This window comes from Taudactylus pleione, unplaced genomic scaffold, assembly GCF_031769625.1.
Source record: "Taudactylus pleione unplaced genomic scaffold, aTauple2 ptg000682l, whole genome shotgun sequence".
NCBI lineage: Eukaryota > Metazoa > Chordata > Amphibia > Anura > Myobatrachidae > Taudactylus > Taudactylus pleione.
The window spans coordinates 1664807-1681800 of record NW_028285084.1 but is presented as its reverse complement, the minus strand read 5'-3'; the positions used below and the strand labels follow the sequence as shown (position 1 = coordinate 1681800).

The following is a 16994-nucleotide window of genomic DNA, read 5'->3' as shown; positions in this document are numbered from 1 at the left end:
GGCAGACAGTGCTAGCACAGACACACAAAATGTGTCTAGTAGGAATATTGCTACATACACTGACCTGCTTAGAGGAGAGGTATGTAGGGGGGCCCAGGCACCGCAACTCCTGATGAGACCAGCGCTTCAGCACATATAAAATGGCCGCTGGACTCATAGGGGGCGTGTCTGAGGGAGGAGAGCTACCTGCAACCGCCAGACCGCAGTGGAAAGGCTCGCAGTGCAGCAGGGGAGGGCCCGGCTGTGCAGTACAGGGAAGGCCCGTTCCCCTGGCATGCTATTTGCTACCAGGATGCCGACAACGTCCGCACACTGTGGCCCGCTATCCCTGATGGTATAGTGTCAGAGCAGGCGCAATGCCTGTCAACACGCGCAGCCGTTTCCACAGGACCCCCACCTGGGAAGCTTACAGGAATGTGATGTCAGCGGACGCCCGCTGCTTAACTTTAACGTCCCCCGTGAAGTCCAGCCACAGTCCTGGGCGTCTGGGGGTTTTTGTGGTGGCAGCATGGGCGTCCTCTGGACTGCCCCTGCTGGCCACTCTTGTAGTTTTTAAAAGATGTCTGGGGCTGTCAATGCAGCCCCTCTTGAAGTGACCTGACTCCGTACCGAGCACCTACGAAACTGAGGTGTCTTGGCGGCGGGGTACAGAAGAGGAGCCCGGTGCATCCTGGGAGCACAAGTTTAACTATTGATGTGCCCGAGACTGACGTCATCACCTATACCCCAAGGTCTCCTGAGGAGCCCTATGGACCCTGCAGTAGAAAAGGAGGTTTTCACATTACAATATATTTTATAATGTCACTTACATGCATGACTTTCAATAAACCGATCGTGTTTCATTGAACCTAAAATCCTGCCAAATCGCCTCATTGTTTCATACAGATCTTGAACATCTTTGGAATATCTTCTTTCCAGAACTAAACAAAATTAGAAAGGATTGTTATTAAATTAGTGTTTGTGAATAAAAGAAAAATTTTTTTAAAAACAAATATTGAATATCTTGTATTCCATCTTAAAAGTTGTCCTTATGTTTCCATTAACTGCATATACAATTTGCATTGAGCATATTTAAGCTAATATAACCAACAATTGCAGGGTCAATAATGGTATTATTCCATATTTTTGGTTGTATTAAACAAGATATTGCAAAACATAATGAGATAAGGAACAAAACCAATACACATGATATAAAGCCAAGCTTTGCAAATCAACACACAATTCACCAAAATCAAAACCAGGAAGCCTTCAAAACAGGAGATATGGTAAGAACTTACCTTTGTTATCTCTGTTTCTACGAAGTCCATAGGGTCCACAGGGTTGACCTTGGGGTATAGCTGGATCTGGATCCACGGGCACCACGCAGTTAAAGCTTTGCTGCTCCCAAGATGCACTTGGGTCCGTCCTCCTCTATACCCCGCCCCCGAGCCACAGGCACCTCAGTTGGTAAGCAGCCAAGGCCGGAGGAGGAGACTATACAGAGAGAAGGAAGACTGGAACACACAAGAAACCATACTCACAGAAATGGGAGACGGAAAACCGGTGACCAGCCACACAGCCCATATGAAGCCAGGTACGTCAGGGCGGGCGCCCTGTGGACCCTATGGACTTCGTAGAAACAGAGATAACAAAGGTAAGTTCTTACCATATCTCCTGTTTTCTACTTCAGGGTCCATAGGGGGTCCACAGGGTTGACCTTGGGGATGTCCCAAAGCAGTTCAACTAAGGGCGGGGACGCTCCTGTGCTGAAAGGAGCACCCGGCACCCGCAGGATGCATCCTGAGAGGCGAAGGTGTCAAACGCATAGAACCTCAAAAACGTTTGAATTGAAGACCAAGTGGCCGCCTTACACAGCTGAACAGCGGAGGCGCCACGTCTAGCAGCCCAAGAGGGACCCACAGAACGAGTGGAATGAGCCTTAACAGAGACTGGCACAGGTAAACCCTCCTGTGCATAAGCCTCACAAATAACTGAACGAAGCCAACGGGCTAACGTTTGCTTGTTGGCAGGCCAACCCCTCTTGTGAAAACCGAAGAGGACAAACAATGAATCCGACTTCCTAACCGAAGCAGTCCGGTCCACGTAGATTCTAAGTGCCCGGACTACATCTAAGGAAGCCTCACCAGCTGAAAGATCAGGTGACTGAAAAGCTGGCACGACAAGCTCCTGATTAATGTGGAACTTTGAGACCACTTAGGGCAAAAATTCAGGACGAGTGCGGAGCACCGCTCTGTCCTGGTGAAAAATCAGAAAAGGGGGGCGACAGGAAAGCGCCCCCAACTCGGACACCCTCCTGGCAGAAGCAATCGCCAGGAGAAAAACGGTCTTGAACGTCAGCCACTTGAGGTCCACCGACTCAAGAGGCTCAAAAGGAGGACCCTGCAAGACCCGTAGCACCACCGCCAAGTCCCAAGGAGCCACAGGAGGCACGAAGGGACGCTGGATCCTGAGAACACCCTGGAACAAGGTGTGAACATCCGGTAGTGTAGCAATCCGTCGCTGAAACCACACGGACAAAGCAGACACATGAACCTTCAGAGAGGCCAGGCGTAAGCCGAGGTCCAAACCCGATTGAAGGAACTCCAAGATTCTGGAAACCCGGAACACCTGAGGGTCAGTGTTTCTGGATTCACACCACTGAAAATAAGTGTGCCACACCCTGTGGTAAATCCGTGCGGCAGCAGGCTTGCGTGCCCTAAGCATGGTACCAATGACCGAACTGGAGAAACTCCTACACCTCAAGACGGCTGTCTCAAGAGCCACGCCGTCAAAGACAGCCCCAGATCCGGGTAAAGGCAGGGCCCCTGAGACAACAGGTCCCGACGCTGAGGGAGAAGGTACGAGCGTCGATGGAGAGGCACCTCAGATCGGAGTACCAAGGACGTCTGGGCTACACCGGAGCTACCAGCACGAGCGTGCCGCCGTCCTGCTTGAATTTCCGCAGAACCCGAGGAAGTAGGGATATTGGAGGAAACAGATACGCCAGGTGAAACATCCATTTCACCGACAGCGCGTCTACCAGACTGGCGCCTGCGTCTCTTGTCCTTGACCCGTAAACGGGCAACTTGTGATTGTGACGGGAGGCCATCAAATCCATCTCCGGCAGACCCCACCTGTCCACGAGTAGCTGAAACACCTCTGGGTGAAGCGACCATTCCTCGGGATGCACGTCGTAACGGCTGAGAAAGTTCGCCTCCCAATTGAGGACTCCAGGAATGAAGACTGCCGAGATCGCTGGAATGTGACTCTCCGCCCAAGCAAGGATGCGAGACACCTCCAACATCGCTGCCCGACTGCGAGTTCCTCCTTGGTGGTTGATATATTCCACCGTGGTGGCGTTGTCGGACTGCACCTGAACCGCCCTTCAGTAAAGAACGGGACCGGATGACTGCAGGGCCCTGTATACTGCCCGCAGTTCCAGAATGTTGATGGGAAGAAGAGCTTCTTCCGCAGACCAACGACCCTGAAGTGACAACGAGCCGGTCACTGCCCCCCAACCCCTAAGACTGGCATCCGTCGTGAGCAGGACCCAGTCCGGGATCCAGATGAGCGGTCTGAAGCTACCAAGCCAAAGACTGCCGAACCTCCGGGGACAACACCAGCAACTGAGAGCGGATCCGGTGAGGTAACCCGTTCCATTCCGATAGAATCAGCCCCTGCAGGGGCCGGGAATGGAACTGGGCAAATTCCACCATGTCGAATGTCGACACCATGGAGCCCAGAACTCTCATAGCTGAATGGACCGACAGGCGGCAACTGCTCAGGCAACTGTGTATCCGCAGCTGCAGGGAGGAGACCTTCTCCAGGGTCAGGAAGATCCTTTGCTGACGAGAATCCAGCAGGGCTCCCAAATGAACCATCCGCTGAGATGGAATCAGGGAGGACTTTTTCCAATTTATCAACCACCCGTGTGCTTGCAGGCAAGCGATCGTCAGATGGAGATGTTGAAGCAGTACCTCCGGGGAGCTCGCCAGCAACAGGAGGTCGTCCAGATACGGCAGCAGCCGTACATTCTGGTTCCAAAGATGTGCGGCCATGACTGCCATAATCTTCGTGAACACCAAAGGGTAGCGCCCGGAACTGATAGTGGTGTTGAAGGATAGCGAACCTCAGATACCTCTGGTGCGAAGGTGCTATCGGAACATGGAGGTAGGCGTCCTGGATATCCAGGGACACCATGTAATCCCCCGGTTCCATCGCCAGAATGATGGAACGTAACGTTTCCATCCTGAACTTGGGAACTCTGAGGAATTTGTTCAGAGACTTCAAGTTGAGGATAGGGCGATGAGAACCATTGGGTTTCTGCACCAGAAACAGAGAAGAATAGTACCCATCCCTCGTTGTAATTGAGGAACTGGAACAATGACCCCTGCTTTCAGCAAGGACTCTATAGCTACCTGAATCTGTAAGGACTTGGTCGTATCCTGAGAAGGACTCGTGCAGAAAAACTGGCGGGGCGGTCTGTGCCGAAAAGACAGGGCGTACCCCTGGGAGACCACTTCTTGAACCCAGGCATCCGTGGTGGTATCGTGCCAGCACTGGGCAAACAGAAGAAGTCGGCCTCCCACTCTGGGGTCCCCCAGAGGGAGGCCCGCCCCATCAGGCAGAGGGTTTATCCTCCTGCTTGGAAGAAGGGCGCCTGGCACTCCAGGCCTGCTTCTTGGGCTTAGAAGTGGCTTTGGTCGCCGACTGCCTCGGGAAGGACTGACCTTTTACCCTGAACCTGAAAGGACCGAAAGGCAGAGCTCCGTACCTTGGTAGGTGCAGAAGCCGAAGGGAGGAAGGCTGACTTGGACAAAATTGTGGATACGCTGGCTAAGTCTGAGTCTGGACCAAAAAGCAACTCCCCATTAAAAGGTAAGGCCACCAGGCCCTTTTTGGAGTCCGCTTCAGCTCTCCAAGACCTCAGCCACAAGGACCGACCCGCCGACACAGCTGCAGCTGACACCCGAGAGGTCAGCAGGCTCGCATCTAACGAAGCTTCCCCAATGTAGGAAGCCGCATCCCTCATTTGTCCTATCAACGCTCTCTGGATCTCCGGAGCATCTTCCGGAAAGGTATCCTCCAAACGTTGGCCCAGTTCTCGATGGCCTTAGCCACCCAAGAGATGGCCATGGACAGACGGGCCACCGCCCCCGAGAGAGAGTAGATAGACTTTAAACAAGTCTCCACTTTCCTGTCCGTGGGATCTTTCAGGGAGGAGATAGACGGTAAAGGCAGCGTAGCGCTTTTAATTAAGCGGGTAACGTGGGAATCCACCGCAGGCGGAGTTTCCAACTTCCTGCAATGAGCCTCAGGAAACGGATAGTTTGAAGCCAACCGTTTCTGCGGTTGGAATCTCTTGCTGGGCAACTGCCAGGCCCCTGCCATATGATCCGTTAACTGGTCAGACAGGGGAAAAACCTTCGAAGTTACCTTGGCCTTTTTAAAGTTAGGGTACTTTGACCTGGGAGCTGGCGTATCCTCCTCAATATGAAGGATGGCCCGCACCGCCCTAACCAATGCCGGCACATTAATGGAGGACTTAGCCTCCACCTCCTGGGCCCCGGCATCCGAGTCTTCATCGATCTCCTCATCATCCGAAGACACGTCCGTGTCCGTAAACTGAGCCGCCAGTGAAGCCGGAACGGGTCGCTTGGACGCCCGTGGGGGCAAATCACTGTGCAACATAGATTGAAAGGCCGATGACGAAGCCACCAGGCTCTGAACAGAGCTGGAGAGGACATCCACCCAGGGAGGGGGCACCGTTTGAGGATACCCCTGAAACTGCACCATCGACTGCTGCGGCACCGTGGGTGATTGCACAAATACAGGCAAACCCGCATAAGGACCCACAGTCTGAGACCTGGGAGGAGACTGCACCAGACGCGTCACACCTGGGGAACGGGGGATGGTAGGCTGGGGCAACGCCCTAGAAGGGGCTGCAGTCGGGACCGCAAGCCGGTCCGCGATCGACGCCAGCACTTGCGTAAACATCGCCCACGGAGGATCCTGCGCCACCGGGGGTTTAGAGGGACCAGGCACCAGCTGACACAAACTTTTTGCAATAAACGTGTATCACCGAAACGAGGTAAGGCGTATAACACCCACGCACTCCCAAGTATGCAACACAAACAGCCCACAATCTGGTACTGAGTAGCACACCGTAGTATGTGACGGACCTCACAAATACGTTGATCTATATAAGTGAGGTACACACCCCTCCCCCACGCACCTGCGGGCCGTAGGAGAAGGAAAGGGATAGGTATAAAGCTGACAGTAAGTAGAAAAAGCACAGACAGCAGCACTAGCAATAGTCACATACCATGCAGAGAAGTATACTCACTGCACCTTCAGCTACAATCAACCTCCCAGATTCAGTGTCTGGGAGGGCTACAGCGCTGCGAACACTGTCCTGATCAGGGGAGAGGTACGCAGGGGGACGGGTCCACTGGAAGCCTGCCTGGGAGCTCTGCGTTGCTGCCTGGGAAGATGGCCGCAGGAGAGCTCTGAGGAGGAGTGGCCGAGAGAGCACAGCCCAGCGACGCCAGCACGCTTGAGAGAAGGCGCGCTGGGCTGAGGGGAGGAGCCACTCAAGCAGGGAAGGCTGCCTCCCCTGCTAGTAATGGAACCCCAGGGACGCCTTGTCCCTGCCGGCCTTACACCCTGGTGGTCCAGCGTACACGAGGGGTATTCCACAGAGGGGGGATCCCGCCACCGCTACTAGCGCCGCCGGTCTGTCCCCAGAGACCGGCGGCATGAAGACTGCATAACTTCCCCCGCGCGCAGCGCGAAGCGCTGCACGCGGCTTACCTGGCCCCTTGTGTCCAGCAGCAGTCTGTGGGAGGTCCCGGAGCCACGCTAGCACTGACTCCGGGGTCCCGCTGCGAGCCCCGGATCAGTACCGGCGTCGCAGCGCCAGCGGGGCTGTAGGAGCGGCAGCGTGGACGTCCAGACGGACAGTCTGATGCTGCCGCTCTGAAGAGTAAAAAGTAAAATAATAAAATCTTCTATCTTCTTTAAAAATAAAGCTTATGCAGCCCCACCGCGCCAGGGTGACCCGACTCCGGCCGGGCACCAACTAAAAACTGAGGTGAAGGTGGCTCGGGGGCGGGGTATAGAGGAGGACGGACCCAAGTGCATCCTGGGAGCAACAAAGCTTTAACTGCGTGGTGCCCGTGGATCCAGATCCAGCTATACCCCAAGGTCAACCCTGTGGACCCCCTATGGACCCTGAAGTAGAAATATCAGTTTATTAATTTTTTTTTATATTAGGACTGATTTTCCATTGTGTTCTCCGCTGTTTACAATAAATAAAATTAGGCACTTTTTTAAAAGTATAACCTTAACATTATGGTGTGGATGCAAATTGACCGTACACCTGTTTGCGTAGTGTATCTTGTGTGAATTTGCATGCTTGGAAAATGGGCACATGCAATTATGGTTGATGCAAAGTCGTACACATTTCAATCACATCTACACCTTCTGGACGAAGGGGCTGAACTGGGGTGTAACGTGGTATTCTCAGGAGCAGGCTATGCAGAGATCTTTTGCATCTAGTAAAGGGTAGGTGCAAGTGCTCACTGGATGATGATTCGTATTAAATGTGTAGCTAATGCAGATGGAGCCATATTTTGATATGAGCAACTGCAACTTTTTATCTGGCCAAGCATATTCTGTGTCATATCACTATATCAGGCCCTATCACTAGAAATATAAATTACACTTCTCAATAACATGTGTGCTTATAGCTTCTAAAAGGGACTTAAATCTGCCATATGTGCAAACTGCTCACTAATTTTTTCTCTCTGATAAGAGTGCATTCTGAGGATGGCATTCTGCTGAGAAGGTGTTTCCCCATTTGGAGTTCTCCTTCCAATCATTTTTTTAACCATTTAACTGGCAGGGTCGCATGGGATGCGACCGCAGCCAGTTGTTCCTCAGATGACAAGGTTGTATCCCATGCGACCGTGCTACGCCGCTGCATCCCCTGTCTTTTGAAGAGGAGATCTGCACATGTGCAGAACGGATCTCCTCTGACTCTCCATCCCCTCAGGCAGTGATACGGCTGTCTGCAGCGTCAACATCACATCTGGAATAACGCCCTAGAATGCCCTGCGAACGGCATACTGAAGCACATGCACTGGGGACCAAAGTGCGAGGAGGGAAACTTAAGTTTTCCCCTGAGCACTATTTGGCTGATCTCTGCAAGTGCAGACACACGTTCCGATGTGCTCAAGGAAGGGGTGTGTAATAAAAAAAAATATGGGGGATGGAGAGACACTAGTCCGTGTGGGAGGAGGACGGGCATGTGGAAAAATGTGACCTAAAAAAACACTGAGTGTGGGGGGGGGGGGGGGATTACAGTAGGGGGGTAAATGCTAATGGAGAGCAACTGCAACAGGGGAGGGATCTATTGCCTATTAAGGGGGGCAAGTAATTTTACAATGGAACCGAGACAAAAAAAGGGGGCGAGACACCCCCTGGGCATATTTATTCATTAAAATAACTACATATATTTGTAAAAATAATTTCTTAACCTTTTTTTTTTAATAAAAAAAATAATAATTTCTGACCAGTTTTGGGGGAAATTTTTTTTCAGTTACGTGGTTAAGGACTCCACTTAATAAAAAAATAAATGCATATTTTTTACTTTGTGATATACTTCCAGGTGCACCATATCAATTTATTGGGAAAGAAAAACAATGCATACTTTGTACTTCTTATTTACATTAAGGTAAAAAAAACATCAATGCTAATGTAGGTCAGAAGCAAAAACTACTCACTTTGAAATTTCCTCAGATTTATAAGGCCATGTTCTCTTATAATTCTATGATAGATGACACAAATATGGTTACCGATAACAAATCATTATACAAAATAACGGCTACAGAATAGATTGTTGCGGTCTTAAAATATTTTACAATTAACATTAACTAGACATAAAAATACAAAGGAACAACTTGCAAGTGCACTTGATTAGCAGACACTATGCGCACTCATTCACGTCACTACTATTTAGAGAAAAAGCCCATATTGTTGCATTTTAACCCCTTCGTTGCAGGTTTTCTCACTCTAGTGCTGAGGCCATTTTCTGACATCGGAGCTCGTCACATCCCAATATCACAGATTTTTTTTTTTTTTTTTAATGTGGTGCACACACAAATTATACCTTGTTTTTCCCAGAAAATACCATTATGCCGCTTTCACATCACTGACCCGGCTCAGACACGGGATTTTCAACACTGGTCCGACCCGGGTCAGATCCCTTTCACACTGCACCTTCGACCCGGGTTATTACCAGGTAGGCCCCATTTACACTGAACCCGGGTCAGCCCATGTAAAACCCTATGGACTGGGGGACCTTTAGAGAGGAGGCAGCCCATGTGCATCCCCTGTCACGGGCCCCCTCCTCTCACTCCGGTGTCCGGCATCCGACTGACGCGGCTGGCCCGAAGGACACCGCAGAATCAATAGACTGGGCACTAGAGTGAGCCCAGGGTCAATAGCACATGCACAGATCGCCGGGGAAATGACGCGGCAGCAATTTTTCCAGCGATCTTCTCACTGCGCATGCGCAAAACACGGGAAAAATTGCCGCAGGATTTCAGAGAGGTAAGTATGACAAAGTATGGGTGTACCCATTATAGATACGCCCCTGTCTATGGATGTCAATAAATATTTACTTTTTCAGGCTCACAAAGATGAGGTCACAAAAGAGAGGGTCGGGACTGCCCACAGCATTGCAGCAATCATGGCTGATGGATTTCCACTGTATATAGCCCTGAGTTCATGAGTGTTTGTGCTTTACTGCTGTTTGATTCAGCAAGTGAGAGCATGATACAACTCTGACTGTGCAGCATATTGTACAGTTCACTTCTTCATCACTCCAATTAGCCATGACTGTAGTGGTACTAACCCCGTTCAGACTACTGGAATGCTGCCTCTGCTGTTGTCTGCAGTGTGCTGCTATGTGTCCTGACCTCCGGGCTGCTGACATCAAGTGATACCCAGGAAAATCCAATCAGTGGCGTTTGTCGAGTACCGGGTTGGATAACCCGGGTAGGACCCGTTCACACTGCACTATGACCCATGTTCAACCCTGGTTGATACCTGACAAGGGATATTTTTTGGTGGCATGTTCACACTGCACCTCGACCCAGGAAATAACCTGGGTTATTTGGTCTGTGTGAAAAGGGTATCAAGTCTTTTTACTCATTCTAATACGCCAAACAAATGCTGCCAAAATAAGTGTTTTTATTAAAATTTAAAGAAAAAGAACCAAAAGTAAATATATATATTTTTTTTAAATCTGCGTTTCTCTTGTTTTGTCAATAATCCACCGTTCCAAAATAGTAAAAAGCAGGGTGCAAATGCATTTTTTTTTTTATTAAAATTTTCACTGTCTCAATTTTAATACTTCCTGGGGGCAATCAATTGTTTTTGCCTTCGGCTGATAGTGCAGGACGCCCAACGAAGCATTTCAATTGCGGCTCTGTTAAGGTGTGAACAGCCACCTTCGCAAGCCTTCCCGCTTGCCCCCTCTTAAAGAGGCGAGCAGAAATGTGCAATAAGTCCTTGTTTTGGGCACCAAAATGTGTTACACAGCTAAACCCTGTCTATTTGACCGCAAAGAGCGCGATAATTAATGGATTTCCAGAACAATTGAATTGCAACATTTGTAGGAAAATGTATGTACAGGAAATACATTGTAGTCCTATTGCATTAAATGAGGGTCCACTTTTTTTTTTATTTGATATCTGTAGTTCTGGGAGAAGGTTTTAATTGGGGTCACTAATGCACTAAAAAGGTACAGTACTAAAATATGCACGATTCATGTAGGGATTACCTGGATAAATCAAACATACTTAATAAGGAAAATTGTTAATAGATATAGAGAAAGTTATGAGGTAGAATATATATCTACACTGTATTGATGATAAATTGTAGTAAACAAATTATATCATTAATCTATATAAAACAAGAATAGTGGCATATTTGGTCAAGAGTGCTGGGTGCATGCAACTGTATATGTATGAGGACTACACCTATAGTATTGATATGTAATTCTGGTACCAGTAAACACTTTATTGTATAATGTTAGTAAATGTCTAATTAATTATATTGCTTTACTTCGTTATTAGACATATTCGCGTTGTCAAAGCTGGATAATTGGCTGAGACAAGATCAGCTTAAAATTAGTTCGTAAAAACGCCATCTTGCGACTGGCCGCAAGACGCCATTTTGCGAATGGCCGCCCAAGCGCCATTTTAGCATTTTGATATAGTCAGTGTGAAGATCGCAACATGCATTCTCAAATTATGGACCGCAGAGACTTAAAGCACCGTACATTATATGACCAACTGTTAGGATGTGCATGAACAGGAAACCAGAGACAACCAGTTGTTAGAGGCTGGACTGTGTCTATTTGAATCAACCTGTTAGATGCTCTGCAACAGATGCATCCTCCTGGGAACCAATGGCATCAGCGACTAGCCTCTTTATTGTGTTGTCTGTTTCTGTGAGAGTATAAACGTGTGTGTTGTGACCCCAGTCTGAGTCTTCTTGCTGAATGCTGATAGACGGGGGTTTCTTGCTGAAGCCTACATCTGGTCCAGAAGCGCTGCGTATGTATAACTGTACTTAGGTCTGTATAATTCTTTGCGCTAAATTGTACTTAGATCATAGTGTGTAACTGACTGTACTTTTACTTGAAATATCACTTTGTGCTTTGGAACCACAGGTAAAAGGTCTGGAGTCTTTATTTACTAGATCACTGCGTACGCAAAATAGCGTCATCCTTAGAGGTTTATAGGCAGGATATTAGAAGGTATAGGCAGGATATTAGAAGGTATAGGCAGGAGTGTATAGAGGTTCTAATTCAATATCCTTAGTGTCCGGTTAGATTATTCTTATATGATAATAGGGGTTTATGGTCATTACATACAAGTAGTGTTATTTGGCGTAATCCGACGGGTTTCTTACGCAATTTGTTGGTGAAATCTGCCTTATGGTAGCGAACAAAATACTTACCATCGCATGAACCGTACCCAGAATATGGTGCAAGGGGTGACTAAGATATACTCATGGGCAGGTGTCATATAGCTGTCAAAGTATAATTACTATAACTCAGACATTGTAAGAGAGTTTTCCCAAGTAGGCCCACTACCACATACCAATACTTGGGGAGAGGCACTAACCTGAAAAGGTTTATTACTTAACGGGAGGTTGAGGGTGGGTACATTCTATACACCAAGGTAATTGGTATTTACTAAAGTGAGTGTTTCCAGAAGTGGGGGTGCTGCCCATAGCAATCAACAGATTCTACTTATCATTTATCTAGCACAGGGGTCAGGGAACTTTTTTACCTTTTACCCCCAAAATATATTTAGATACGCCGACGTTACCCCCTTGATTTGAAAGGAAGGAAATCATATAGTAGTGCCCCCATAGTTATGCCCCTGTAGTAGTGCCCCCATAGTTATGCCCCTGTAGTGCTGCTTGTACAAAAAAAAACCCACTTACCTTAATCCCCGCTCCTGCATCCGCTGCCATCCAGTCCGCCCCTCCTCGGAACTATGGGAGAGACGTCATGACATCTCTTCCATAGTGCGCATGGAGAGAGCCGGAAGCTGGAGTTCAGAAGAGAACTCCAGCCTCCAGCTAACGCGGCGCTGCAGGGAAGGAGCCGGGCGCCAGCCGGTAATAACATCTCAGCGGGCATCCGGCTTAGAGCCTCCCTGCGGCACAGCCGGGCATGCATATGAATCATTCTATGTTATAGAATGATTCATATGCATTCCCGGCTGTCCGTCCATTAGCACCAGGAATTTCATTTTTACCCCATGTGGGGTCATTTACGCCTGTTCCCTGATCTAGCACCTTCTAGAAGAGAATAGCTAGAATTTGAATGGTTGCTATGGGCAACACCTCGTCTTCTATAAATCCATAACTGGATACAGTTCTTCTTTATTTACAAACAAGGGCAGAAGGCTATAGGCATATTGGAGAACCATCTATAATAAATGTCTTCTTACCTTGGCTTTTTATGATGTTATATTATGTGAAAATATTTGATATGTACAGGTTTTATTTATTGCTTAAGTTTGTCTTTTATGAGGCAAAGTTTTTTTTATATATTTTTACCCATGCATGCACATTAAGAGATTGTTTTTTACATTGAACTAACACAATAAAAACCTGAATTTTTAATTTTAGTTTAATTTTTAGTAGATACAAAAAGGTGAGCTCCTTATAGGATATTATAACCTTGTATACCAGTGTGAATCACCGGGAGGAAGAAAAGAACTCCCACTTATCCCAGGCAGCTTCCTGAACACACATAGTACCCAAGGATAATATGAGCGCAACAATAGTAACCTTACACTCATCTTCTATAAACCCGCTCTTTAGAAAATATACCCCCTAGAGTCACTTTAGAGGTTAAAGAGGGGTTACATTCATCCAATCAATAAGATAATTTTACAACAAAGTGGCAAAATCTTAGTGTGTACGGTCTAAAATTACGACTGTCCTGAATGGATCTGACCAAGCAGTCAGTGGGAGGTGACACTTGGCACGCGCTACTATGGTAAAGCAAAGTTTCACTTATAGATTACTTGCCAAAAAACTATGATAGAATGTTTGATCCAACAATACATTACCTTTTTCTCCGCTGTCTTTCTTTCAATCGGGAATGATAGATATCTACAACTGCAATTTTCAAAGCTAAAAAACATAGCAAATAAACAGATTAATAAAAAGCCACAGCAATTTAGCAAGCATGAAATATATGAAAAACAAACTACATTTGAATGTAAAAAGACGCACGGTAGACGCTCAACACTACAAAGGCATACGGAGTATGGCGCGACTTGTAGCGCATGAAGGATAGATGTATGTGGACACATCTGTATACACACACACACACACACACACACACACACATTATAACCACAGGCCTAATATTGTGTAGGTTCATGCCGCCAAAACAGCCCTGACCAGTCAAGGTATGGACTCCACAAGACCTCTGAAGGTGCCCTGAGAAGGGAAACACTTCAACACTAAGTAAACAGACTAGGCTGAGAGCAGGGGCGGACTGGGCCGGGAGCAGGGTGCCATCTGCCCCCCGGGCCAGCACAATTTAAGCCCTAGGGAGCCACCAGCTGACTGCAGTCGTGCTGCATACAATACACACGACGGGCCGGCATAAGTGGCTGGAAAGAGGAATGGAAAGCAGAGCCACGCCCGCGGCTCCGCCCTCCCTCCTGCACGTTTGGACGTTACAGCAGCAGCTGCCCAGGGCATCCGAGGTCCCGCCACTCAAACCGCAGACCCTGAGTCCCACCACTTCCCCCACAGGGGGAATCCAGAATGGATTATGGGAAGTTAGGAGCTTAGGGTCCCCCTCTGGGGGTCACCAAGACATGTACCCCCCTGTCATTTTAGGGCAATTTTTTTTTTAATTGTAATCGCTGCCTGGCTTTTCAGCTGCTACTACAGGCAGCTGGATATATAGCAGGAGCTGCAGCAGCATGCACGAAGGCTGAGCCTGAGAAGCTCCGCTAGTATCTTCCCATGAATGCTTGTTGTGATGAGTTTACTTTGAGCTGGTAGACCAGCAGTCACATGGATCTGGTAAGTTTTTTGTTTTAAATAGTGCTGCTAAGGGGGGATGTTTGTAAATGCTGCTGGTGTTTGTAAGGGGGGAGGGGGGAGTGTGTAACTGGTGTTGGGGAGGGGGTGGGGGGGAGTGTGTAACTGGTGTTGGGGAGGAGTGTGTAACTGGTGTTGGGGAGGAGTGTGTAACTGGTGCTGGTAAGTGTGTGTGTGTGTGTGTGGGGGGGGGGGGGGCATTCCTCCTAACATGACCCTCTCCAGGAGGGACAAAATGCTCTGGTCCTGGACTTCCCTGGTAAGAGTTTGGGCTGCAGCACAGTTCACAATTCAAATGGCGAAGCCACACCAACTGTCATTTCACACGCTGCCAAACATCACTGACTGGGACTCACTGGCAGTTGGTGTGACTCCCCTATTTCAATTTTGGACTGTACTGCAGCCCCACCCCTGGAGCCTCCACCAATCATAAATTACCAGGGAAGTCCAGGACCAGAGCATAGTGTCCCTCCTGGAGAGGGTCATGTTGGGAGGTATGGGAGTGTGTAACTGATGCTGGGTGGTTGGTGAGGGAGAGTGTGTTACTGGTGCTGGGTTGTTGGTGAGGGGGGAGGGAGGGGGAGTGTGTAACTGATGCTAGGGTGTTGGTAAGGGGAAGTGTGTTACTGGTGCTGGGTTGTTGGTGAGGGGGGAGGGGGGGCTTGTATGTAACTGGTGCTGGGTTGTTGGTAAGCGGGGGGAGTGTGTAACTGGTGCTGGGTTGTTGGTGAGGAGGGAGTGTGTAACTTATGCTAGGGTGTTGGTAAGGGGGAGTGTGTTACTGGTGCTGGGTTGTTGGTGAGGGGGGCTTGTATGTAACTGGTGCTGGGTTGTTGGTAAGCGGGGGGAGTGTTTAACTGGTGCTGGGTTGTTGGTAAGCGGGGGGAGTGTGTAACTGGTGCTGGGTTGTTGGTGAGGTGGGAGTGTGTAACTGATGCTAGGGTGTTGGTAAGGGGGAGTGTGTTACTTGTGCTGGGTTGTTGGTGAGGGGGGAGGGGGCTTGTATGTAACTGGTGCTGGGTTGTTGGTAAGCGGGGGGAGTGTGTAACTGGTGCTGGGTTGTTGGTGAGGGGGGAGTGTGTAACTGATGCTAGGGTGTTGGTAAGGGGGAGTGTGTTACTGGTGCTGGGTTGTTGGTGAGGGGGGCTTGTATGTAACTGGTGCTGGGTTGTTGGTAAGCGGGGGGAGTGTGTAACTGGTGCTGGGTTGTTGGTAAGCGGGGGGAGGGGGCTTGTATGTAACTGGTGCTGGGTTGTTGGTGAGAGGGGAGTGTGTAACTGATGCTAGGGTGTTGGTAAGGGGGAGTGTGTAACTGGTGCTGGGTTGTTGTAAGTGTGGGGGGGTGGGGGGCTTGTGTGTAACTGGTGCTGGGTTGTTGGTGAGGGGGAAGTGTGTAACTGATGCTAGGGTGTTGGTAAGGGGGGAGTGTGTAATAATGCTGGGTTGTTGTAAGTGTGTGGGGGGGGCTTGTGTGTAACTGGTGCTGGGTTGTTGGTGAGGGGGGAGTGTGTAACTGATGCTAGGGTGTTGGTAAGGGGGAGTGTGTTACTGGTGCTGGGTTGTTGGTGAGGGGGGAGGGGGGCTTGTATGTAACTGGTGCTGGGTTGTTGGTAAGCGGGGGGAGTGTGTAACTGGTGCTGGGTTGTTGGTAAGTGAGGGGAGAGTGTGTAATTGATGCTAGGGTGTTGGTAAGGGGGAGTGTGTTACTGGTGCTGGGTTGTTGGTGAGGGGGGGGGAGGGGTGGAGTGTGTAACTGATGCTAGGGTGATGGTAAGGGGGAGTGTGTAACTGATGCTGGGGCGTTGGTAAGAGGGGTGAGTGTAACTGTTGCTGGTGTTAGGTAAGGGAGGGCGGGAGTGTGTAACTGCTGCTGGTATTGGTCAAGTTGGAGAGGGTAACTCTGGGTGCGCTTGGGGCAGTCTATTCCATTTGGACAGGATCAATTGCTGCAGAGGTCTGGAGTGAAACTGGGCATATTCCACCATGTCGAATACGGACACCATGGAGCCCAGTAACCTCATTGAAGAGACACCCGGCGACTCTGCAGACAACTGCGCACCCTCAACTGCAAGGCAGAGATCTTTTCCACAGTCATAAAGATCCGCTGCTGACTGGAGTCCAACAAGGCTCCGAGGTGCAGAATCCTCTGAGACGGGATCAGGGTGGACTTTTGCCAGTTTATCAACCAGCCGTGCCGTTGCAGTACTGCAATCGTCAGATCCAAGTGGCGCAGAAGGAGCTCCGGAGATCCTGCTACCAACAGTAGGTCGTCTAGGTACTGCAACATGCGGACTCCCTGCAGCCGCAGGGAAGCCGCCATGACCTTGGCGAACACACAAGGTGCTGTCGCCAGGCCAAAA

The 16994-nt window shown here is 49.2% G+C and overlaps 1 protein-coding gene across 2 annotated transcripts in view; it reads right to left on the bottom strand.

Moving 5' to 3' along the window:
* Positions 1-16994, bottom strand: part of TADA2A (transcriptional adaptor 2A) — a 142330-nt gene that overhangs the window by 54605 nt on the left and 70731 nt on the right. For both annotated transcript variants that reach the window (XM_088455960.1, XM_088455961.1), the window contains exons 8-10: positions 13644-13707; positions 8766-8809; positions 810-920 (exon numbers count right to left, since the gene is read on the bottom strand). In XM_088455960.1, the coding sequence (XP_088312086.1) occupies positions 810-920; positions 8766-8809; positions 13644-13707 (219 nt within the window). The remainder of the gene's footprint in view (positions 1-809; positions 921-8765; positions 8810-13643; positions 13708-16994) is intronic.